Here is a 26,891-nt window from a genome sequence, read left to right as displayed (position 1 = left end):
TAAGGCATCTGCAGAACAGCATGAAATAAACTTCTCTATTACGATATCACACCCGTACAATCGGCCATTCACTTTAACAGAACTTTTAGAGTCTCTCAATAAAACTTCCAGTACTGCTTCTGGTCTGGATGGAGCCTGCTATATAATTTTAAAATAAAACTAAATAACAAAGCAATAAGCTCCCTGCTGAAATTTTACAACTGAATATTTTTAGAAAACAGTTATCCACATTTCTGGTGTCACTCAATTGTACTAACTTTTCTGAAGTGGGGGAAAGATTATACCATTCTGCATAATTATAGGCCCATTTCACTGACCAGCTGTTTAGGCAAGTCTTAGAAAAAATGGTTCACAGGTGGCTAACATGGTTTCTGGAAACAAACAATCTGCTAACCAAAAACCAGCCAGGTTTCGGAAAAATCACTCAGCGATAGATGTGATGATCAAAGCAGAAGCAAACATCCTCATTGCTTTTTTAAGGAGGCAGCGTCTGGTCATGGTTAACCTTAATATTAAGAAAGCCTTCGATACCATTTGGCAATATGGTGTCTTCCAAGACCTTCATTCTTTTGGTTTGAGGGGAAATTACCCCAATTTATACAAAATTAAGGCATGTACAGAACAACGTAAAATAAAATAAACTTCTCCACTATGATATCACACCCATTTTTCGAACATTTCTGGTCAGATATATGAACAGTTTATCCAAATCATTTGAACAAGAAGGTTCTATCCTCTTGTTCAAACCACAGGGTTTGAATTACAAATTCGAACCCATAAAAATTACAAACATAACAAGAGACATACCAAAAACAGTTGAATCATACATATCTCTTTTCATTCTCAAACTGTGAATGCCATTGAAAGGCAACTTCAACTTTCCATAGCAGAATAGAATCACAGATGCAATTCATTTCTGTAAAAAACAGAAATTACATCCGGATACTGAAATATATTTAAAAAAATAATCTGATTCCTCTTACCTACAATTTTTGTTTATTGGGTTTATGTATCTAGATAATAAACTTTGTTTTTCTTCTAATATAGTCTACCTTCATACAGCCTGTGTAAAAAAAATTTAACATCTGAAGAGTGTGCTGATAGACACTCCTTCTCACAGCTTTATAAAACTTTAATTCAGTCCTGCTTAGATTATGGATCACCACTCTAGGAACAGTTCCTTGTTGTGTCTAAATACTATTCAGCATAGTGCCCTAAGAATAGCCATGAGAGCCTTCAGAACATCTCCGGTCAAAAGCCTGTATATTTAGGCAAATGAACCCCCACTGCATCTCAGATGAAAATCCTTACTGTGTAAATATGCTGCAAAAATTAAAAGTATTCCATCTCATCCCTGCTGGGAATACATGTTTGATCCTTAATATATAATGCTATACTGCCATAAACCTAAAACCTAATGAAAACTGCCCTGCTGTCTTCAGTTGCAAGAACTCATGATCAGTTTTAACTTTAATTTCTAGTATATCCTCGAAGATGTTGCTCTTCCTGAACTACCCTGAATTCAATTTTCACTTCATGATAATTTCTTTCTGAGATGGGTAAAAGATTCCCTGCCAAAGCTGCACAAAGCCCACACCTTAGAAAACTCAGAGAAATTACTTATTTATACTGATGGCTCCAAAACAGATGGGCGCCTCTGTAGCCAGGTGGGAAGGAGCAGCAGTGCGAAGCACACGCTTCTTGATTAGACCAGGGTTCGAGCCCCTCACCACCAAATACGGAGGATGCGGAAAGGTCAGGGAATGACCACCACATATCCCCCGAGCAATATGGCCTTAGTTGCTAATGCTCCTAAAAACCAAATAACAACAACCTTCTCATAGCGGTTGGCTTCCCCGGATGTCAAATTCCACCCTTCCGATCGCCAACAATAACAGATTCTTTGGATTGATTCTTGACAGCAAGTTAAACTTCTTTGAGCACATTAAATTAATACGTACTACTACTGAAATATGCAACCAAAATACAAAGTTGTTCTCTGCACCCCATTCAGCCATACCTCTTTAATCCACCATTTCACAATCTCTATATAAATAAGCCAAGTAAAATACAACCAGCAGGCCTGCTGCTCCTTGAAATATCACAGAATTGGAATGTTCCTCTCCACATTAGGCAGCAGATAAAGAATTATTCTTACTCACCATGGACTTCCTTTCCTCAATGACCTGTGAAACTTATTTTCTTCAATGGGGAAAGAATCGTCTACCGACTCTAAATGTGCAACAACTCCATGCTAGCCATATTCAAAACTATGTTGACTTCTTACCAATTCATACAGATGATTCCAAATCTCATTCAACTGTTAGAGCAGCAGTTTCCCTCTGCTATCATATCAGCTTCTCTTCTATCTGAATACAGCAACTTTTCAGTGGAACTATATGCAATACTATTAGCCCTAGAAAATTTGACTCTTTGCCCATCTGCAAAATATTTAGTTTTCACTGACACTCTCAGCTCAATTAGAGCAATGCAGAATCCCTCTCATAAGGATCATGCTGTTTTAAATAAAATCAGGCATTCGATGTTGAAAATTGAAGATCGTCAACAACTAATGAACTTTTTCTAAATTCCAGCACATTCAGGCATTAAAGGAAATGAATTGGCTATGGCATAACCAAACAGATAATAAACTTTTCCAGTTGAAACAGGATCCAAAATTTTGGCACTCGAGCATTCACACAGTTTGGCAAGAAGAAGTGGTACTTGCTACGGATTAGAATAGGGCATACTCATCTGACTCGCCTCCATCTACTCACAGGTGATAATCCTCCTCTGCTCAGAACATCTAACAGTCAAACATATCCACATTATGAATAACACAGAACTGCAATATTTCATTCTCTGGCTAATCTCCAAGAACCAATAACATTAAATCATATCATTGGAGAGGAGGCAAATACCAATGAACTTTTCTCTTTTTTGAAACAAATTGGAATGTATGAACGAATATGATTAGTATGTGAGCTGAAATGAAATTGAACTGGCTTCATATTAATTGTTTTTTTAACATTCCTATGATTAGCTGCTATATAACCACAGCAGCTTGTGTGCCATTAAACACCCATACCACACACATACATGCAAGGCTCGTGGGGTAGAATTTTTATTAGCATGGTCTGTGCTTGTTAACAGGAGAGACTGTTTTTACTGGGATCGGATACGCTTGAATAGAAGGGGCGCAAGAATATTTGCTGATGCTATCGAGGCAGTGATAGGTGGGTCGGAAAACTGCTAGCTTGTGGAGATACACAGACTAATAGCTTAACTGGAGCCGCAGGCAGAGGTGAAAGTGATTATTGCACTGCTATTTGTACATGCAGCAGCCTGAAAAGCAAAGTGTCTGGGACTTCAGGCCCTGCTGTGGGTCATAATGGAACAAATAAATACATGGGCTATGTTAGAGTAACTAAGACTAAGAACATGTGCACATATATTTCCATGTACACTAATACAAGGATCATTATAAATAAATTTGATGAATTTGAAGGGTCATTATAAATAAATTTGAATTTGAAGTACTAATTAAAGTTTGTAGGAATAGCGAAAACATGGTGTCACTCAGACATGAGTGATACTGAATTTAAATATGGGGAGTACAATATATACAAGAAGGACAGACAGAACAGGCAAGGTGGAGGGTTATATTTTTAGTTAAAAAGCATATTAAATCTAAGACAGTGCATCCGGTTGACATGGGTGACGAGTGCAGAATTGAGTCAGTTCAATTTTGTTTTCCCAGTGATATAAGCACTGGGAAAACAAAATTGAGACTAGAGGTGTGTGTGTGTGTGTGTGTGTGTGTGTGTGTTATAGGCCTAATGACTGTGATGAGTATGCCAAACAGCTATACAAATTGGAATGTCTCATAATGGGGGATTTTAATTTTCCAGATGTTGACTATAATTTGTAGGTTGGTCACTCACACACTAGCAAGACTTTTATGGATTTCTTGGATGACTGTTTTCTACAGCAGCATGTTAGAGAGGCAACAAGTAGCAATACTCTTCATCCAGTTATCTCCGTAGTGGAGCATTTAACCTGAGTGGTAAAACCAACCCTCATGGCCAAAAGGAGTATAAAATGGAAAAGAAACTTTTCCTCCACTTGACCTATTGAGATCATTTACTGATACAGACCAACCTGATTGTGACTATTACCAAAATAAAAGACAAAAAAAGATCCATGTCAACAAGATCACGTAGCCTTTCTCCTTATGCATTCACTGCATTCACTTTACAGAGAAGGGCAACAAGATTAGTGAATGGAACAAAGGGTTGCTCTTATGAAGAAAAGATTAAGTTTTGCAAATTACAGTGTCTAGAGACTAGGCACCTGAAAGGTGATCTGATCAGGTGTATAAGGTCTTGAATGGTTTGAGCATACTCAGTGCTGATGAGATTCTTCCTTTTGCTCCAAATAATCACCTGAAAGAGCTTAAATTCAAATTCAGGAAAGACAGTTGTAGGATAGATGTGCGGAAGTTTGCCTTTAGTCAGCAGGTGATGGATTGCTGCAACAAATGTCCATCCGTCATTTTAGAAGTTGATAGCTTAAATAGATTCAAGGCAGAACTAGACAAACACTTGGAGTGGATGGGTGAAATGAGAAGCGGTTGTTTTTTTTTTTTTTTTTTGGCTGATGTTATAAGTTTGCTTTCTTGCATCATATGTCTTTACTAATGCTGCCGGCCTATCCTGTCAGCAGATTATCCCAATTTCTAATTCAGAAATGCTTGGAAAATACTGCAGGATCATAAAAGATGGTAAAACGTCTACAGTCTGGAGATCTGCTGCTAGAAACGATAAAACCAAAACATTCAGAAACATTAATGAAACTGACCATCTTTGGTGGAATACCTGTGAAAATAACACCACATGCCACTCTGAATACCTCCAAAGGAGTTATAGGTATTCAGAGTGGGACTTCATTAACATCTCAGAGGAAGAAATTTTGCAAGAGTTGGCTGATCAAAGAGTCATACAAGCAAAGAGAATATTAATCCGGAAAGGTGGGGAATTAATGCCTACATGGACCATAATACTGGCTTTCAGTACTCTAAATTTACTGACATCAATTAAAACAGGGTATCTAAATTGTCATATACGTCCATATATACCGAATCCCATCAGGTGTTATAAGTGCCAAAATTATGGACACTTCCAGGTAGCATGCTGTGGCACTATGATATGCAGAATACACTCAAGTTGATTGTACTGTAACCGCCTTCGCCTGTCCCAATTGCAAAGGCATCATCTGGCATATTCAAAAAAATTGTGAAATGTAGAAAGTGGGGGAAAAAATACAAAACAGAAAACAAAGTAACAGACCAGGAAGCCAAAAAGCACATCGTGCAGTTTATGCCGAAATGCATATATGCACAAGCAACTCAACAGAGTGTTTCTATTGCTATTCAGACTGACATCACAGTCCCTCCAAACACTTCAATTGCTGTTGGACCAGGTCCATGCTTAATGCTAAGCTTCAACCTGCCAAACAAAATTTACAAGAACAAGGAAGTAATACATCAATTTCAGTTCTACCCAATATACCTACAACTACTAAAAAAAGCAGATAAATCAGCACTAACAGACCATGTCCAGACCAAGAAGCAATCCCCCACACATATGAATGTAGACAACAAGACTGAAACAGATGAAACCATATTACATCTTCATGCAGAAGAAGACATGGATACAGAGTGACTGGTTTTCCCAAAAAAAAAGATAGATATAACTGAATGCTGCAAACAAACTGCTCAAAAAAAACAGACAGATCAAAACACAACTTCAAAAACCATAATGCAGCACATACTTCTAAGATTGACTACATGGGAGGGGTGGTGATCTTAGTTAACTCTAAAATCCCTCTCGAATTATCTCGCTACAGACTGACTCGGAAGCTGTTGCTGTGGCTCTTGGAATAACCCTAACTCTCCTTTCAATATACCTTCCACCAAACAGTCCCATCACACTAAAAGAACTAGAAAATCTTATAGTACAAGTACCAACACCCTTCTGTCTCTTTGGAGATTTCAATGGGCATCACCCATTGTGGGAATCTTCCCTCAGGGATCAAAGAGGATATCTGTTTGAGACCATACTGAACCAACAGCAGTTACTGGCCATCACACTTATATTCACCTTCCCACAGGATCCACCTCAGCAATTGACCTGTTCATCTGTTCTCCCTTACTGTTCCCCAGTATGGAGTGGTCAATCTTAGAAGAACCACACAACAGCAATCATCTTCCAATTATATGCAAAATTCAAACAAAACAATCCCACTGTCTAGACTACAAAGTAAAATGGAAAAGATCCAATCCTCCAATTTCGCAGAAAAGATCCAATCCTCCCAAATACTTCCTAATTCAATTCACAAATATATGTGGTCTCAGTTCTAATCTCAATGATGTCGATTTCCACTCACAGTCTGCCAAGCTCCATGTACTTTTTTTGACAGAATCGGCGCATTATGACCTTAGCTGCCAATGCGCCATTAAAAACCAACCCAAACCAAATCTGACAGAATCTTAGTTTTCGGTTGATTCAACCACTGCTCATCTCAGTTGCCCAAATTATTCGCTTATGATTCCTTTTGCCTCAAAGGTGGTACATGTGCATATGTCCGTTCCAGTATTCCCTGTCAGAGTCTTGGTAATTTGAAATCTTCTCTGGCTTAAAATCTCTCTACCTCATTTAGTCCAATTCATTTGTTGTCTCTACCAATCTCCTAACTCCACTAATCACTTGGAACTCTTTGACTTCCTCTCTTTGCAACTTTACTTTCTCAGGTCCAACTTTCCTAACAGTGAAGTAATTTTCCTTGGTGATTTTAATGTTCACAACTCCAGCTGCTTCCGTTTTCTAGTCACAAACCCAGCTGGTCGATATGCTGAGGCTTTTGTAATTACTAATGACCTCGCACAGATTGTTCATTTACCTACCAGAATACCGGACAATCCTAACGATACAGCCAACACACTTGATCTTTTTCTCACAAACAACCCTTCTAAGTACACAGTCGAAGTGAGTAGTCCTTTAGGCACCTCAGATCACAACTTGGTGATTGTCTCTTCTCCAATGGAGCCTTTACCTCATGACTATTCCCAATCTTGTGTTGTTTGGCATTACAAGAATGCAAAATGGGATGACCTGCAAGATTTCTTTTCCTTGGTCGGATTACTGTTTCAAAACCTCTGATGTCAGTGTTTGCTCAGATTGTGTCGGTGAAATTATTCTTGTAGGAATGGAATCCTTTATCCCACACTCCACTTTAAAATCTTATCCTTTAAATAAACCTTGGTTTTCCAATAAATGTGCTAAGGCTGTTCAAGAAAAGAATGTTGCATATCGTAATTGGCTTGTTTCTAATTCTCCAGTTTCATTTTCTGCCTACACCAAAGCTCGCAACAATTGTAAAGCAGTTATTAATTAGTCCAAACTAGAGTTTGAACAGGCTAAGAGTAGAAACTTGCTTCTTGCCCTAATGGTAGCCGAGCATTCTGGTCTCTTGCCAGAGCTATTTGGCCGCAACTGTTGCCCCTCTCCACTCCTACCTCTGTAAAAACCAAATGGTTCTGTTGTCACTTCAGCCATGGATAAAGCTGACCTGCTCGCATCCCAATTTTCTTCCATCTCATGTATTAATGATCTTGGTAAAACACCTCCCACCATTCCCAACACACTCCATACACGGCGCCTCCGTAGCCAGGTGGGAAGGAGCAGCAGTGCGTAGCACACGCTTCTTGATTAGACCGTGGTTCGAGCCCATCACCACCAAATATGGAGGATGCGGAAAGGTCAGGAAATGACCACCGTATATCCCGGAGCAATATGGCCTTAGTTGCTAATGCTCCTAACAACAAAATAACAACACACTCCATACAATGCTTCTTGTGGTCTTCCGTCAAAAGGATGTCAGAAAGATATTGATGAATCTTGATGCTAAGAAAGCTGCAGGTCCTGATGGTATTTCTCCACTTGTTCTCAAAACCTATGCTCCTGAACTTATTCCTGTTCTTTCCCATCTTTTTTAACTTTCTTATTCCAAAGGTGTTTTTCCCTCTGCTTGAAAATTTGCTCATATCCAGCCAGTTCCTAAAAAGGGTGATAAATTCCAGCCCATCCAGTTATCGTCCCATTGCAATTACTTCTACTATTTCTAAAGTAATGGACAGTATGGATTCCATCAATGTCGACCCACTAATGATATTCTGGCTTATGTTACCCATTTATTAGATAGTATGAATCACAGCTGTACTACTCAATATGTTCTACGTTGATAATAGTGATATTAGTAAAATAATAAGAGGAGTTTACCTCAATATAGTGCTTAGAACACTTCCGTATGATACCCTCCAGAAATTAAAACGGAAAAAACTAAAAAATCGACAACTTACCGGTACATTAGAGTAAAATATAAATAATTAAATAATCAATTTAACACAATTCAAATCAATTTAAAACAATTAAAAATCAAATTAACGCAATTAAAAGAATCTAACGAAAATATTCAAAACGATTTTCCTTCCTGAAGCTGACAATGCTTTTCGACCATATGTCGTGATCACAGGAATGAAAATTACCGAATCGGGTTAAACCTGATACTTAAATAGAGATTATTTGTCTTCGTGCATGCGCCTTTAAGGTCCACGCATCGGCGATCAAATATGGTCGCCGAACATTAACAGAATTCTCGTGTCATTTAATTTCAACGGTTTCTGCAATTAATAGTCGCGTATAATTAAGTTGAACGTTAAGTATTTTGGCCTCGTTAAATAAAAAAGTATGTTTTTCGTTAATGGCCTGAAAGGCTAATTCTGACGCTGCTGAACGAGAAGCACGAACTGAGGCTTCATATTGATTTACACGAAAATCGGGTCAAACCTTGATAAGACGTGTCGCAATCACCGCAGGAAATGTTGTATACCAGATCATTAATTTCTGTTGCGAACTCTGAACGGACCGAGTGATTGTTCAGTATAGTGTGTAACTTCCGTATTGGCCTAGCTACAATTTTAAATTCGGTATCTTTAAAGAATCTGTTAAGCTGTTTGTGCACTGTTCAACATATGGGACAGAAATAAAGTATTTTTTGATATTACTATTGTTGATTGGTGTAGTATTTTGTATCCTATCCTTAGCTTGTACCCTAATTCGGTTTATTGTGGTAATGGAATAACACCTGTTTAAGAATCTGCTAGTTAATATTTGTATTTCTGAGTCCAAAGCAGAATCCGTCGTTGAATATTTATATTATTATTATTATTATTATTATTATTAGCCATATGGTACAAGGAAGCCTGAGGCTTATGCTGCACCAGCCAAAAAAAAAAAAATTCCCCGAGTTACCCCCTGAGAGAGAGAGAGAGAGAGAGAAAGAGAGAGAGAGAGAGAGAGAGAGAAGTATAAAGGAATCGCCAAGAAAGAGAAGAATGATGATATCCAGCTCAGGACCCTGGGTTTGCCAAGCCCATACTCACCAGATGTGAGCCCCCGGGGTGATATAGGCATTAAGAAATTGATTAAAGATAATCGATCTTTTGTAGATGAACGGGTGATAGCTATTATAATGTAGAAGCATACCGGTGTTTGTAGGTTTTCGATAGATGCTAAATTGTATTTTATTCGAGTCCTGGGTAAGCGTGAAATTTAGAGAGTTTAATGACTTTGTATCTGTATCCTCCCTTTCCAATGTAAATTTGATCTAGAATGAATATTATTAAACGAATGTAAAATGTCTTGGATAGTATTACTATCGGTAATAACTAGAACATCGTCTAAATACCTCCCATAGTATGTGATACGGGTTCGAAAAGGTGTCAGATGTATCTGCTCAATCGTTGAGAGATAGATCTCTGACATTAAGCCACTCAGGCTCAAACCCATTGGTAATCCAAAAATTTGTTTGTACACCTTGTCTCGAAAGGTGATGTAGTTAGCCTCAACTAACAGTTTAATTAAGTGAAAAATTTCCTTAATAGGTAGCTTCGTATAATTAATCGGTGTCGAGTTTTTATTTAACATATCCCAAATAATATCTGATGTGTATTCAACGTTTACATTCGTATATAATGAGGTAACATCTAGTGAGAATAAATTGTCACTGTCGCCGAGTCTACAGTCTTTAAGCTTATTAAATAATGTATCGTAGTTCTTAATCCCAAATTGTATTACCCGTATAAAGGGTTTTATAATGTTATATACGTGTGGCTAAGGATGAAAATGCCGAGTTCCTGTAGGAAACAATAGGTCGAATAGGAAACCTAGTCTTGTGTAATTTTACCTGACAAAAAGTGCAGGAAAAGTGCTAGTCTTCAATTCCTTTAACTGAACCATAGTAATGTAGTCGTTTTTTCAATACGTGGTTAACATTTTATTGTATTGATTGACCAAATTGTTAAACAGTGCCGGGTCTACTTCACGATAAGTGGAGGTATCTGACACAACTGAATCTAACTTATTAATATAATCATGTTTATCTAGTATTACCACTGTATCTCCTTTATCTGCCCTCTGTATCATAATGTCCTTATTTGCCCGAAGTTCTCGTAAAGCTGAACTGTCATGTGTATTCAATTTAGGAAGTCATGTTTCTTTTATGTTATTCACTACTTGGTTAACTTGTTGAATAAATACATATTTTTGTGGAACATTACAAAGTCCAAATTCAATATCAATTACGCATTGTTTTTTAGGCAATTTTCGAGGTGGTAAATTATAATTTAGTCCTTCGGATAAAAGCGAAATCTGGTCCTGCGATAGTGTACACGAGGAAAGATTTGTAACCTGTTGATATGTCGGTTCGTTGGATACTGGGTGCGGGGGTGTTCGTGAACTAGCTGACATATTCTGTGGTAGCACGTTGTGTGTCTGTGGGGGGGGGGGATGTCACCCAACTCGTATGAACTTGGTCGCAAGCCCATGACAATGTGTTAGAATTCGCATGAACGTGTCTTGAGCTATCCGATAGTTTGCAACTTATTAACGCATCTGTTTTTTATTTCTGAGGCCTGTGCTTCCCTTCACAAATCTATGGAGGTCTTCAATACAGACCAATCGTTCGGATGTAGATAATTTTTTAATTTATCGCGAAGCTTCCTAACCTGAGAAAGGTATTTTTGTTTATTCGAATATCGAGATTTTAAGGCAAACTTAACAATATTACGCGATGTCACCAGTGTTAGTTTTTTTATGCCTTAATTTTTTTGATTTAAATTCACCCTGGCAAACTTCGGAACGATGTTGTTTTGAAGGCAAATTCACCCTGGCAAACTTCGGAACGATGTTGTTTGGAAAATTTCAAAAAACAACTAACACTGACGACATCGCATAATATTGTTAAGCTTGCCTTAAAATCTCGATATTCGAATAAACAAAAATACCTTTCTCAGGTAAGGTAGGTTCGCGATAAATTAAAAAATTATCTACATCCGAACGATTGGTCTGTATTGAAGACCTCCATAGATTTGTGAAGGGAAGCACAGGCCTCAGAAATAAAAAAAACAGACGCGTTAATAAGTTGCAAACTATCGGATAGGTCAAGACACGTTCATGCGAATTCTAAAACATTGTCACGGGCTTGCGACCAAGTTCATACGAGTTGGGTTACACCCACCCCCCACAGACACACAACGTGCTACCACAGAATATGTCAGCTAGTTCACGAACACCCCCGCACCCAGTATCCAACGAACCGACATATCAACAGGTTACAAATCTTTCCTCGTATACACTATCGCAGGACCAGAGTTCGCTTTTATCCAAAGGACTAAATTATAATTTACCACCTCGAAAATTGCCTAAAAAACAATGCGTAATTGATATTGAATTTGGACTTTGTAATGTTCCACAAAAATATGTATTTATTCAACAAGTTAGCCAAGTAGTGAATAACATAAAAGAAACGTGACTTCCTAAATTGAATACACATGACAGTTCAGCTTTACGAGAACTTCGGGCAAATAAGGACATTATGATACAGAGGGCAGATAAAGGAGATACAGTGGTAATACTAGATAAACATGATTATATTAATAAGTTAGATTCAGTTGTGTCAGATACCTCCACTTATCGTGAAGTAGACCCTGCACTGTTTAACAATTTGGTCAATCAATACAATAAAACGTTAACCACGTATTGAAAAAATGACTACATTACTATGGTTCAGTTAAAGGAATTGAAGACTAGCACTTTTCCTGCACTTTTCGTCAGGTAAAATTACACAAGACTGGGTTTCCTATTCGACCTATTGTTTCCTACAGGAACTCGGCATTTTCATCCTTAGCCACACGTATATAACATTATAAAACCCTTTATACGGGTAATACAATTTGGGATTAAGAACTACGATACATTATTTAATAAGCTTAAAGACTGTAGACTCGGCGACAGTGACAATTTATTCTCACTAGATGTTACCTCATTATATACGAATGTAAACGTTGAATACACATTAGATATTATTTGGGATATGTTAAAAAAAACTCGACACCGATTAATTATACGAAGCTACCTATTAAGGAAATTTTTCACTTAATTAAACTATTAGTTGAGGCTAACTACATCACCTTTCGAGACAAGGTGTACAAACAAATTTTTGGATTACCAGTGGGTTTCAGTCTGAGTGGCTTAATGTCAGAGATCTATCTGTCAACGATTGAGCAGATACATTTGACACCTTTTCGAACTCATATCACATACTATTGGAGGTATTTAGACGATGTTCTAGTTATTACCGATAGTAATACTATCCAAGACATTTTAGATTCATTTAATAATATTCATTCTAGACTGAAGTTTACATTGGAAAGGGAGGATACGGATACAAAGTCATTAAACTCTCTAAATTTCACGCTTACCCGGGACTCGAATAAAATACAATTTAGCGTCTATCGGAAACCTACAAACACCGGTATGCTTCTACATTATAATAGCTATCACCCGTTCACCTACAAAAGATCGATTATCTTTAATCAATTTCTTAATGCCTTTAAATATTCAACGACGGATTCTGCTTTGGACTCAGAAATACGAATATTAACTAGCAGATTAATGATCTGGTATACAACATTTCTTGCAGTGATTGCGACTCGTCTTATCAAGGTTTGACCCGATTTTCTCTTAATATTCGTGTAAATCAACATGAAGCCTCAGTTCGTGCTTCTCATTCAGCAGCGCCAGAATTAGCCTTTCATGCCATTTACAAAAAACATACTTTTTTATTTAACGAGGCCAAAATACTTAACGTTCAACATAATTATACGCGACTATTAATTGCAGAAACCATTGAAATTAAATGACACGAGAATTCTGTTAATGTTCGGCGGCCATATTTGATCTCCAATGCGTGGACCTTTACGCGCATGCGCGAAGACAAATAATCTGTATTTAAGTATCAGATTTAACTCGATTTGGTAATTTTCATTCCTGTGATCACGACATATGGTCGAAAAGCGTTGTCAACTTCAGGAAGGAAAATCGTTTTGAATATTTTCGGTAGATTCTTTTAATTACGTTAATTTGATTTTTAATTGTTTTAAATTGATTTGAATTGTGTTAAATTGATTATTTAATTATTTATATTTTACTCTAATGTAACGGTAAGTTGTCGATTTTTTTCGTTTTTTCCGTTTTAATTTCTGGAGGGTATCATACGGAAGTGTTCTAAGCACTATATTGAGGTAAACTCCTCTTATTATTTTACCAATGTTACCCATTTATGGATAAATTCAATGGAAAAGTTCGGTGAAACACAATCAGTTGCTCTTGACATTTCAAACGCTTTCGATCGTGTTTGGCATAAAGGTCTTCTAAACAAGCTTCCATCTTGTGGTTTGCCAATTTTTTGTAATTGGTTATCGAGTTTTCTCTCCGATCGCTCACTGAGGGTGATGGTAGATGGCTCTTTATCTTCTAACTTCTCCACTAATGCTGGTGTCTCCTAAGGTTCAGTTCTTTCTACCACTCTTTTCCTCTTGTATATTAATGACCTTCTTCCATTGACTGGAAATCCTATCCATAGTTTCGCTGATGATAGCACATTGCATTCCAGTTCAAGGAATCTTGCCCTGGTCTATCAGCTTCAACTTCTCGAATATCTGCTACCAATTCCTTAAATGCCGATCTCCAGGTAATTCTCCAGTGGGGCAAAGACAACTTAGCTGATTTTAATCCTTCTAACACTCAGTTCTGCCCTATATCTCACAAAAATGATTCTTCTGCTCCTATGCTTATCTTTGGTTACACTCGAATTTCTAGGCAAGATGATATATCTGTTTTGGGGATTACCCTGACTTCTTATCTCTCTCTCTCTCTCTCTCTTGGTACAAGTACATTAGAAATATTGCTTCCTCTGCATCTAAAAGACTTGGTTTTCTCTTTCGCTCTCGGCATTACTTTTCTTTCAAACATCTGTTCACTCTGTACAAATCGCAAATCCGCTCTACATGGAATATTGTTCCCACATCTGGGGCGGTGACCCCAAAGTATCTCAAAGGCTTCTGGATGCTATTCAGAAGAGGACAGTTTGGTTAATTAATAATTCATCTCTAACAGAGTCTCACCACTCGCTGTCTCATAGGCATACTGTTTCTGCTGCATGCCTTTTCTACAGATACTTCAATGGACACTGTTCTTTTGAATTGGCTTCTATAATTCCGGCTCTCTCTTTCAAAACAGTCTGAACATATGCCGCCACCACCAACCAACATCCATTTACTGTCCAAATTCAAACTCACAGAACCAACTTTTCATCTTCCTTGTTTATTCGTTCAACTGCCGTTTTCTTGAACAACCTTTCTTTATACATATTTCCTGAAAATTACAGTCTGCAGAAGTTCAAGTCTAATGTCAACAAATATCTTTTTTCATCTTCTGAACTTCCAACCCAAGCACGGTACTAAGTACTATAGGTTCTAATACATCTCGTGTTTGGGGTTTTCATAAAAAAAAAAAAAAACTGCACAAAGGGCATGCTTGTAGCAATGCATAGAGCTGCATAATATATACTGATGGCTCAAAATCAGATACCTCTGTAGGTGCTGCAGCAGCTTTTTCCTCGTTCACAGTATCTGTATCTCTCCTGACTGAATGCAGCAATTATACTGCAGAACTGTATGCAATCCAGCTTGCTATAGACAACATCAATATCCATCTGAACACAAATAGTTTAATATATATAGACTGCATGAGTGTGCTGTTCGCAATAAGTAATAAATTTTCAACTCCTCATCCCATTATAAAAGAAATCTGTTCTAAATTGTTTATGGAATAAAAATCATATTGTAAGCTTCTGTTGGATTCCAGGGCATGCTAGCATCATAGGTAATGAAACATCAGACCAGGCAACCAAATGTCCAAACAGTACTCCACCTCTATCTTACCAAGTACCCTATTTAGATTTACTAACATGTATCCAACATATTTGTAGAGACCAGTGGTTAAATATTTGGAAACACATATGAACAATAAATTGTTCGAAATTAAACGTAAACCACAACCATGGAACTCCAGCTATAGGCCAAACAGGCAATAAAAGGTAATACTGGCAAGACTATGAGGACACACACACACACACACCTGACCCACTTTTTCCAGCTCATGTTTGTTTATTTTTTGTTTGCTATTTGGTTTTTAGGAGCATTAGCAAGGCCATATTGCTCCGTGGATATGCGGTGGTCATTTCCTGACCTTTCCACATCCTCCATATTTGGTGGTCACAGGGACGAACCCCAGTCTAATCAAGAAGCGTGTGCTACACACTGCTGCTCCTGCCCTCCTGGCTACGGAGGCACCTTCTAGCTCATGGGCGATGACCCTCCTATATGCACGCATTGTTCATTGCAACTTGCGGTTTGACATATTCTCCTAGATTATTCAATTCATTCTCACATCAGAAATCATATACTTTCCGCTCTCTGGCACAATTGCAAGAACCCTTATAAACTAACTCACCTGTTGGGAAACAATGCTAATCTGGATGAGCTCTTTGCTTATCTTAAACAAACCAGACTATATGAATATTTCTAATGTCAAATAAAGCAAATTTCCAGCATCTATCCAAATACTAGAATTTTCGTGATTATAAATTATTCTAGAACTATGGGTCATAAATTCAAGTTACAGGAGGGATGTTTAGAATGGTTTTCAGGAAGTTTTATTATAGCCGGCGAGTTATAAACTAAGTTATGGGTGGTAGAGGCTGACAGTTTGAGGAAATTCAAAGGTCAGCTGGATAGTTACCTATGGGAGGAGGGAAATGCATAGTTTGTCTATTTCCTTTTCTCTTATTATTGTTTATTAATTATTTATTTTATTTTATTATTATTATTATTATTTTTTTAAATTTATTTATTTATTTTCTGGCCGGTGCAGCATAAGCCTTAGGCTTCCTAACAGGCCATTACTAATACTAATACTTCACTACTGAGCACCATATGGCCATTACTAATACTAATATTTCACTGTTGATAAGTTACTCTCAGGTTACTCCTACTCGTATACGATACTTTGCATTTGTCAATGTTAAACCTCTCTCTCAACTGCCATTTCTCAGCCCATTGACCCAATTTTCCGAGATCTTATTTTATTGGCTCACATTTTGGACTAAGTTGCCCTTGTGTCAATAAACATCTACGCCAACCAACCAATCATCCGGCTATCAGCAGTGATTTTTCGTGCATTAAGAATCTGCAGGTAAAGGATCCACTGGGTGTTAGCGATCACAGTGTATTAATGTCTAATTAAATTGAATACATAACTATTGTCAAGGGTAAAGGGTGAGAGTTTTGCTTTCATAAAAGTAAATAAGTGGTCTTAGACAGATTATAAATTCTGTGCAGTGGCACTAACTGATGATGTCACCAGGCAAATTCTAAATGGGAAGCATTCAGAGATGTAATCATAAAGCTACTAGGCTTTTTATACCAATGAAGAAAAAGGCTTAGACCTAAATGGATGTCGGATTAATTATTGAGGTAAGTGGCAGAGAATAAAAGTGCATGGGATGCATACAAATTATCAGGTTATACAGAAGCCTGTGGTTGATATAAATTTGTCTGTAATCAAGTCACAAAGGAGGTTAGGAAAGCTAAAGCAGATTATGAGAAGTCTCTTGCAAAGAAAAACAGCAAAGATTTCTATGCTTATATTAACAGTAGAAAGAAGGGGTTGAATCACATTGGGCCACTTGATCTTTATGGGTTAACTGTTGATGACCCTGCTCAGGTTACAGACAAATTGAATAGGTATTTTGCATCTGCATTCACTCTTGAGGAATTCGTTAGGGAATGGGATGCCAGAAGTTTATCCAACTCTAATGAGGGGCTAAATGACTTTGTGATAACTGAAAGGAAAGTGGAGGAGAAATTATTGAAGACGGATATAAAAAAAGGCACTCAGGATGGATGGAATCTATCCAGTTATATTAGGGTTAGGCAGCAAAGGGGTTAAGCAAACCCTTAGCCATAATTATGAGAGCATCCTTGGATTTATGGGAGGTCCCTATGGAATAGGGATTTGCAAATGTGTCCCTGATTTATAAAGGGGAATCAAAAAGCAATGTGAGTAATTACAAACCTGTTAGCTTAAAGTCTGTTTCAGGGAAAATAATGGAATCATTGGTTAAAGAAGTGAAGCAGGTCTATTTGGACAGGCATGCAATTGTACTGCACTCACAGCATGGATTTGTTAAGGGGGTGGTCTTGTCTAACCAATCTGATAGGCCACTGTGATGCAGTGACCAAGGAACTGGATGCAAAAAATAATTTTTACATCATATACTTGGATTTCAGGAAGGCTTTTGATACCATTGCACATAAAAGACTGCTGTACGAACTGGAGTAATGTGGTATTAAGGGAAAGTTACTGCTATGGATAAAGGGATGGTTAAGTAGAAGAAGACAGGGTGGTTATCAATGGGCGCTACTCTCCGTAGACTAATGTGATTGCTGGAGTTCCCCAGGGTTTAGTGCTGGGTCCATTGTTGTTTTCAATATTTTAATGATATTGATGAAGGTATATCAGGCTTAATGTCTAAGTTTGCAGTTGATACAAAGGTTGGCAGGTTGGGCAATGACAGTCATCAGGGTGAGCTAATAAAATAAGATCTCAGAAAATTGTGTCAATGGGCTGAGAAATGGCAGTTGAGGTTTAACATTGACAAATGCAAGGTATTGTATACCAGTAGGAGTAACCTCAGAGAACTTATCAACAGTGAAGTATTAGTATTAGTAATAGCCATATGGTGCATGGAAGCCTAAGGCTTATGCTGCACCAGCCAGAAAATAAATTAATTAATTAAAAAAAATAATAATAATAAAATAAAATAAATAATTAATAAACAATAATAAGAGAGAAGGAAATAGACAAACTATGCATTTCCCTCCTCCCATAGGTAACTATCCAGCTGACCTTTGAATTTCCCCAAACTGTCAGCCTCTACAACCCATGTAGGTAACTTAGTTTATAACTTGCTGGCTAAAATAAAACTTCCTACAATCCATTCTAAACATCTCTCCCGTAACTTGAATTTATGGCCCATAGTTCTAGAATAATTTATAATCATGAAAATTTCATCCTCATTTGTTTTGCTATTGCCTCTCAGAGCCTTAGACACCTCAATCCAGTTGCCTCTAAGGTGCCTAGTTTCAGACCGTGCAATCTATGTATTCGAAGTCTTTCCTCATAAGGACATCCTTTTTTGCTGATCTCACCAGGTGAGTTACTCATCTCTGGATCTTTCAAGAAGCTTGATGTCTTTTTATAGGTGCAGTCTCCACACTTGAACACAGTATTCCAAGTGTGGTCTAACAGTAGCCTAACATAATGGGATTATGACGTCCTTATCTCTACTAGCAAATGCTCAATAAATCATCAATAGGAATCCATGGGCCTTCCTTGCAACCTATCTACAATGCTCGTAGAACTTCATGTCTGACCGTATCATAATTCCCATGTCCCTTTCTTCCACTACTCACTTTAATTCAACTCCACCAAGTGTATAAGTTATTTTGGGGTTACTGTTCTCCTGGTGTTCACCTTGCACTTTGCTGGATTAAACCATAGCTGCCACTTTTCTGACCATCCCCAAAGTCTATCTAGGTTACTCAGAAGAAGCTCTGCTTGGCGATGATCATTAACTACTCTACCAATCTTTACATCATCTGCGAATCATCATGCCCTCTGTCCCTTCATCAATATAATTTAAGAAAATCAAAAACAAAAGTGGTCTCAATGCTGATCCCTGGGGAACTCCAATTCTTATATTAATCGAATCTGAGGAATAACCATTTATTACAACAATCTGCCTCCTGCCCTGAAGCCATTCTTATATCCATCTAAGGATTTTCTCTGTGATTCCAACCTGTTCCAGCTTATAAAGTAACTTCTCATGTGGGACTAAGTCAAATGCCTTGCTTAAATCCAAATTATTCCCTAAATCCAGCTCATGAGTGACTCTGTAAAAATATTAACCAGATTTGTTAAACATGATTTTCCCTTTACAAAACCGTCCTACATATCCTTCAGAATTCCATTTCTATCCAAATGATCCTGAATTCCACCCTTGTGTTCCATAGGGGTGTTTCTGGTCATCATTCTTCAAATGGAGATTAAGACATTCAACTCTTAATACTACTCAAGGCGAAATGTGTATAACAAAATTTCCGGGCAAGTTTAATCATTAATATTGATGTTCCAGAAAATGCCTATGACTTATATGATTGACTAATGGTTTATATACTAGGACAACAATCTCGTGCCCTCAAGACCTCTTTTGCAGCATGGAGAATAGGCTTACAGCAACGAAATGGGCGTTGTTTTTTCATTCTGAAATCCTCCTATAAGTTAGACCTCAGAATGCCGCAAAACTATGGTTCTTTTACTATAAAACTTGTGCTGTGGATAACGTGTAGCAAGAGAATGGCTAAAAGGCAAGGATGATTAAACAAAACATGGTTTATTAATTCTAGCCTACAAAAACAGGTGTAAAATACTGATTATACAAGATTACTATATATGTAAGGCTAATAATACACGTGTATAAACATGTCAGTGTTCTTCGTGCAGTCTTCAGTTGGCACTGCACTCTCGGAGCCAACACTCATCCTTCAGTTTGAGTATCTGGGTGTATGGTGTATATGTAAGTCTACTATACAGACTCAGTATGTAACAGTCATAACTTATGGTATTACATTAATACAAATGGATCTTCCCGAATCTTACCCTCCAATTTCTAAGGTGTTGTGAGATTGATGCTATCTTAGTGAATGTTCCTATGAGGAGGGATATTTCTCAGTAGACTGTTAAATAAAGAGTCAGGTATGAATGTTTGACACTTTCATTCATGTTTAAGCTATCGTGTCATAAATATAGGGTGAGACTTACCAGAATAATCTTTGCTATATTCAGGAATAGGCGTTTAGGAACAGGAGCCAGCAGCAAAAGATTCTCAAGATGTTTTTTGACAAGATAACCTGAAGAAAAGGAGAAGTGCCTCCTTCTGTCTCCCTGTTTCTCTGTCTATGTCTCTCCATCATTTTACTGTCCCTTTTCTTTGTCTCTGATCTGCACATATATATATATGTCTCCCCTTTTAGAGTTTCCAATGCTTCTGTTCATTAAAACACTAATTTCATGGGGAAATGAAAATCCCAGGGACTGTTATTTTGGAGACCTGATACAGTGAAAATGGAACTTATGAGGAGAAAGAGGAACCTCATATCTGAATGGGGAGAAATTTCCAGGCTGTCCAGCAGTAGTCACTAGATCTAAAGTCTGTTCCCCAAACCACAAGGAATTTCCAGACAATAATCACCATGTAGTTATAAGGTTCAGATTTCACCCTAAAGTATGTTTCTTAATTGTCATTACTCTCTTTTCTCCGATGAAAGTCATTTACTTTCTCATTGTTTTATAAATATTATATCCACAATATTCATCAGAACCGATCAAGAAATGATCTCTTGCTGTGAATCAGCCGGACTCATAAAGATGGAATAGTAGTTCAACTGCTGTTTTTCCCTAGTGCGGTGTCAATGAGTGTACGCTAAAAAAAAAAAAGAACAGCTTTATACATGGAGTGAGTATCACACTACAAGTATAGTAGTGATAAAAAGTATAAGGTGACTTGGCAAAGTAACAGCCCTCTAAGGCAAACATGAAGTAAAAATTAAGACATTTTTACACTTGATCACTGGCTCCATGAAGGAGGCACTCAGTGTAATGGAGAATGAAAAAGGCCTGGGGTTGTGCAGTGAGACATGAAATTTGCTGAGCAGTGCAGTCATGCTGCCAGGACAGCTCACACAGTTTTGCCAGTGATATACAGAAACTTTGCTAGCAGGGATAAATAGGTGATTATCCCTTTGTATAAGGCCATGGTTAGGCCTCATCTTGAGTACTCTATACAGGTCTGGAGGCCTCACTTTATTAAGTATGTATATCTGCTGGAATGGGTGTGGAGAAGGGAACATAAGGGTGATCTTACTTAGAAAGGCTTCATTTCTGCAAATTGCAGTATCTCAAACTAGGCACCTGTAGGCAGATTTGATTGAGGTGTTTCAAGCTTTAAATGTTTTGAGCAAGCTGAATATTAATGGCATTCTTCCACTTGCTGAGGGGGGGGTAAATTCAAGTTAAGGAAGGATGGTTGCTGGATAGATGGGTGGAAGTTTGCGTTCAGCCAGGCGGGTGGTTGATTTTTGGAACAGGCTTCCATTTGTCATTGTTGAAGTGAATGGGTTGAATAAATTCAAGGAAGAACTAGACAAATTCTTGGAGGGTATGGATGGGTGAACTGTGTAGTATTGCTTTTTTTTTTTTTATATAAGCTTGCTTTCTTACATCATTTGCCATTACTACTGCTACAGATTTCCTCCCTTGAGTCAAAGCATTCCCACCACTCAGCATTGGACATATAATTAATATTTTCCATGCTAAACACAAGCAGAGCTGACGAACTTCAGTTTCTGACCTGCATTGCCAATTAAAAATAATACATGCGATTAATTAAAAAAATAAAATCAATAGATAAAAAACTGAATAGTGGTAATCTTCTGGCAGAACTGAAAATCTAAAAGAAATTACTAAAAATATTATTCAGTATTATTTAATTTTGAGCAAATAATTTTTTATATTTGCACTCTGGCTTTTTACACACATTTAAAATTATATTTTTGTTTTAGGTATGTAAATGGTGCTCTAATTGCCAGGTTGGTAAGTGCATCCCTATAGGATCATCTTGTGAAAAGGAAAATGACTGCAGTGTTCCTCAACGTATTGTTTTGAAGCCTAAAGACTGCCCAATGAGAGTCTGTCTGGCTTCTGATTGTGAGAAATGTGGTAGTCTTGGAATGTGTATGTGGACAAGACAAGTTTTACGTTCTAGTAAGGAAAGCATTTCTCAATTTATTTTTATTCCTTTATTTGCAGCTCTCATTTTTTAAAAGATTTTAAGCATTACAAAATATGGTTAACAAATCTTAATATTATATGAGAACATAACAACATGTAAGAAAATGTTTATTCTTTACTGACTGTTAGAAGGAAAGAGGAAACATACATGATCTCATGTGACCGATTTTTGGTTTAGTTTCTATAATGTCAAATGGTCAGATGTATGGTCATTCAACAGATTTCCAAATAATAGATTAAGAACTGGTAGTGCTTCAGCATTGGAATGCTGTCCAAATAGATTTTTGAGCAGTAATGTCCTATTTGCCATTAATAATATCATCATCTGAAGAAGGCATTCCAAAAGAAAATTTAAAATTTAGACATGTTACCAATTGTTCCTAGTTTGGTTTTAGGAATTCTGTTGGGGTTTATTCTAACGATGTTCTTATAAACATTTTATCATTGAACTAAACTAAAATTCAGTCACATAGGAAAGTGTCATTCCTTAATCAATTAATACATAAGAACCTACATAACGTTCTCCTTCGGAGGGCACATTACTGCATATAACTTAGTTTTTAAGAATTTTTCATTAACTAAAATTTTATTATTTTGTGAGGTTTTTTTTTAATATTTATTTCATTAATGTTATGCTTTTAAAATATTCATTTATTTTATGTTTTCCTGAGCAAACCTTCCAAATACTGAAGTCATGAGTATAATTATGTTTAAAGATAATGCTCAGTATTAGTATTAGTAATGGCCACATGGTGCAAGAAAGTCTATGGCTTATGCTGCACCAGCCAAAAAAAAAAAAACGAATAAAACAATAATATAAAAAAACCCTAATAATTAATAAAAGAAAAGGAAATTAAACCTATCATCTTATGCATTTCCCTCACCCGAAGGTACTGTCCAGATGACCTTTGAATTTCCCCAAACTGTCAGCCTCTACCACCCACGTAGGCAACTTATTCAGGAAATTTATAACTCACTGGCTAAAATTTGTTGTTATTTGGTTTTTCGGAGCATTAGCAGCTAAAGGGCGCTTCCGTAGCCAGGTGAGAAGGACCAGCAGTTCGTAGCACACGCTTCTTGATTAGACCGGGGTTCGAGCCCATCACCACCAAATACGGAAGATGCAGAAAGGTCAGGGAATGACCACCGCATATTCCCGGAGCAATATGGTCTTAGTTGCTAATGTTCCTAAAAACCAAATAACAACAACAACATTAGCAACTAAGGCCATATTACTCTGGGGATATGCAGTGGTCATTCCCTGACTTTTCCGCATCCTCCGTATTTGGTGGTCACGGGCTCGAACCCCGGTCTAATCAAAAAGCGTGTGTGCTATGCATTGCTGCTCCTGCCCATCTGGCTACGGAGGCACAGTAGTAGTGGATATGATGCAAGAAAGCAACTGTATGAGCTTATGCAGCTTCAGCCAAAAAAAAAATTTACAAAACAAATCCGTCTAAATGTTTGTCCAGTTCCTCCTTAAATTTATTTAACCTATCAACTTCCATAACGACAGATGGAGTTTGTTCCAGCAATTAACCACCCAATGGCTAAAGGCAAATTTCCGCACATCTATTCTACATCTGTCTTTCCTCAATTTGAATTTATGCCCCCTTAGGTTCGTAATCTGAACAAGTGGAAGAATCCCATCAGAATTCAGTGTGCCCAACCCATTCAAGGCCTTATACACCTCAGTCAGATCACCTCGCAGGTGCTTAGTCTCCTACCGCTGTAATTTGCAGAACTTAAGCCTCTCTTGGTAAGAGGATCCCTTCATTCCCCTCACCAATCTTGTTGCCCTTCTCTGTACACACTCAAGGAAATCTACATCTTTCCAAAAATGATGCCTCCAGACTTGTATGCAGTACTCAAGGCATGCCGTGACCATTGCCTTATACAGAGGGACAATCACCTCCTTTTTCCCTGCTAGCAAAATTGCTATATATCATTGACAAAACCCCATGACCTACCCTGGCAGCCTGTCTGCATTGCCTCTCGAACATGCTGCTGCAGAAAACCATCATCCAATAAATTCACAAAAGTCTTACTAGTGTGCGAGTGACCAACCCACAAGTTCCAGTCAATATCTGGGAAGTTAAAATCTCCCATAATAAGACATTCCGATTTACTAGCCCACTCTATTTCTCTGCACAATTGTTCGCTGTACTCATTCGTGTCATCAGGCCTATAACACACTCCTACTCTTATTTTTGCTTCCGCAGTGCTAATGTCACACCAAACTGACTCAACAGTGCACTGTTCATCTGTATCAACTGGATGCACTTCTTTTGATTTTATGTTTTTCTTAATTAACAGCATAACACCTCCTCCCTTCCTATCCTGTCTATCCTTTTTGTACAAATTGTACTCCCCAAACTTCAATTCTGCATTCCTAATATCTGTGTGACACCATGTCTCTGATATGTCAACAATATCCGCCTTTGATGTCTTGACCAACACTTCAAATTCATCAAATTTATTTACTATACTTCTAGCATTGGTATACATGCAAGTATATATGCACCTATTCTTATTCTTAGTTACCCTAACACATCCCATATATCCACCTGTTTCACGATGACTGCCATCAGTCCCTGAAATGCCAGCACCCCTCGCTCCAGGCCGCCACTTATTCTAATAGAAGTAATGCAAGAACCACCTCTTCCTGCAGCTACTTTTATCCTTGTAGTCTGTGAATCCCCCTCAAGCTAGCAGTTTTCCGACCCACCTAACACTGCCTCGATAGCATCAGCAAATATTCTTGCACGCTTTCTGTTTATGTGTATTCCATCCCTGTAAAAGCAGTTTCTCCTGTTAACAAGCACAGAAAATGCTGAAAAAAATTCTATGCCTCAAGCCCTGCACATTCCCTCCAGGGCCGAATCGGTTGACACAGCTCTCGTCCTGTACTCCATCCTATCGTGTCTGGGCAGAATTGCAGGCTCTGTCAATTTGAATCTTAACTCATGACATTTTTGCAATATTGACCTGTACTTGTTAAGATCTGCAGATCTCCTACTCTTAATGTCATTAGTGCCAACTTGTACAATAATATCACCTTTTGTGCTCTAAAAACATGATATATGCTTTACAATGTCATCAACTTTTGTCCCTGGCAGACATACCCTGGTCCTATTCCATCAATCCTTTTTACAAAATATATTCCCCGTCTCCCTGACAATAAAGTCACCAACAATAACTAACTTCTGTGGGGCCAACGCATTCTGCCTTGGAGATTGCCACTGTGTTGCCTGATTCCCAGGAATGAGATCTGGCATTGAGTTGGGCAGTTGAGAGCCTGACGGGCCCCTCATATTAATGTCTTAGAGGGCAACTACCCTACACCTCAAGCTCTCATAGACGTCCATTAGAAGGCTGAATTGACACAACAACTCAGCGAGTATTGACCCACTTGCTGAGTTGACAATTTCTAGACACTCTCTGCACCTGGCACACACACAAAGACATCCTCCTTGGCTAGATCATGTTCTGTTCCAGAGAGTTTGGCAAACATGTCACAAGTTGCACATTTTTTTAGGGTGTGATGCGTTGGAGAATCGCCCCCCCCCTCAGTTCTCTTCCGAGTCACAGCACTCCTGCCACTTTGTGCCCGTTGCTTTGCTGCTCTAGTCATGATATTTTAAATTAATAAGGTCAATAAATTTAATTAATTAATTTTCAATACTACACTATCTAATAGAATCCTAAATGCAGTGATGCCTGTTACGCTATATATTTTTATGTCACAGCTACCTAGTTACTACAATTAAAAATTTGAATTCCCTACTACTCTATACAAAAAACAATGGCTGCAAGATTCGAAAGAAACAACAGTTTTATGTATATTAAGTACTAATCTACAAAAACTCTTATCTAAATTAAAAATAAAAATAACCAGTGTAACTATAACTATAAGGCTACATATAAAGTACAATATAAAATAACAATTAGGTAAATAAAATGGCAAACACTTATCGCTTTTTCAGAGCCTGTAATTTTTCAAGAGAGTCGGCACCCTCTCTCTCTCAGAAGACTATGATAGATATAAGCTGGTCTGTAACCAAGTCACAAAGGAAGTTAACCAAGCAAAGGCAGATTACAAGAAATCTTTGGCAAAGGTTACAAAGAAAAACAGCAGATTTCTTTACTTATGTAAACTCTAGAAGAAAGGGGATGAATCAGATTGGTCCATTGATATCAAATGGTTCACCTGTTGATGATCCTGCTCAGGTAGCTAACAAACTAAATGAATATTTTTCACACACATGAGGAGTAATTCAGGGAGGGGAATGCCAGAGGTGTATTAAACTCTGGTAGTAAGCTAGATAATCTTGTAATAACTGAGAATAAAGTGGAGGAGAAATTATTGAAGATAAATATAAGAAAGGCACCTGGGGTGGATGGAATCTGTCCAATTATATTAAAGGAGGCAGCAAAGGAAATAAGCAAACCCTTATC

General features: G+C 37.7%; 1 protein-coding gene across 1 annotated transcript in view; it reads left to right on the top strand.

Moving 5' to 3' along the window:
- Megf8 (multiple EGF like domains 8) overlaps positions 1-26,891 on the top strand; it is a 619,502-nt gene that overhangs the window by 420,223 nt on the left and 172,388 nt on the right. Inside the window, exon 26 of the mRNA XM_090390015.1 lies at positions 22,205-22,406. Coding sequence (XP_090246141.1) covers positions 22,205-22,406 — 202 coding nt within the window. The remainder of the gene's footprint in view (positions 1-22,204; positions 22,407-26,891) is intronic.

The sequence above is a fragment of the Mastigoproctus giganteus genome, chromosome 2 (genome assembly GCF_048544385.1).
Source record: "Mastigoproctus giganteus isolate SK-2022 chromosome 2, ASM4854438v1, whole genome shotgun sequence".
Taxonomy (NCBI): Eukaryota; Metazoa; Arthropoda; class Arachnida; order Uropygi; family Thelyphonidae; genus Mastigoproctus; species Mastigoproctus giganteus.
The sequence above is the reverse complement of the archived record's forward strand: the minus strand, read 5'-3'. Positions and strand labels throughout refer to the sequence as shown.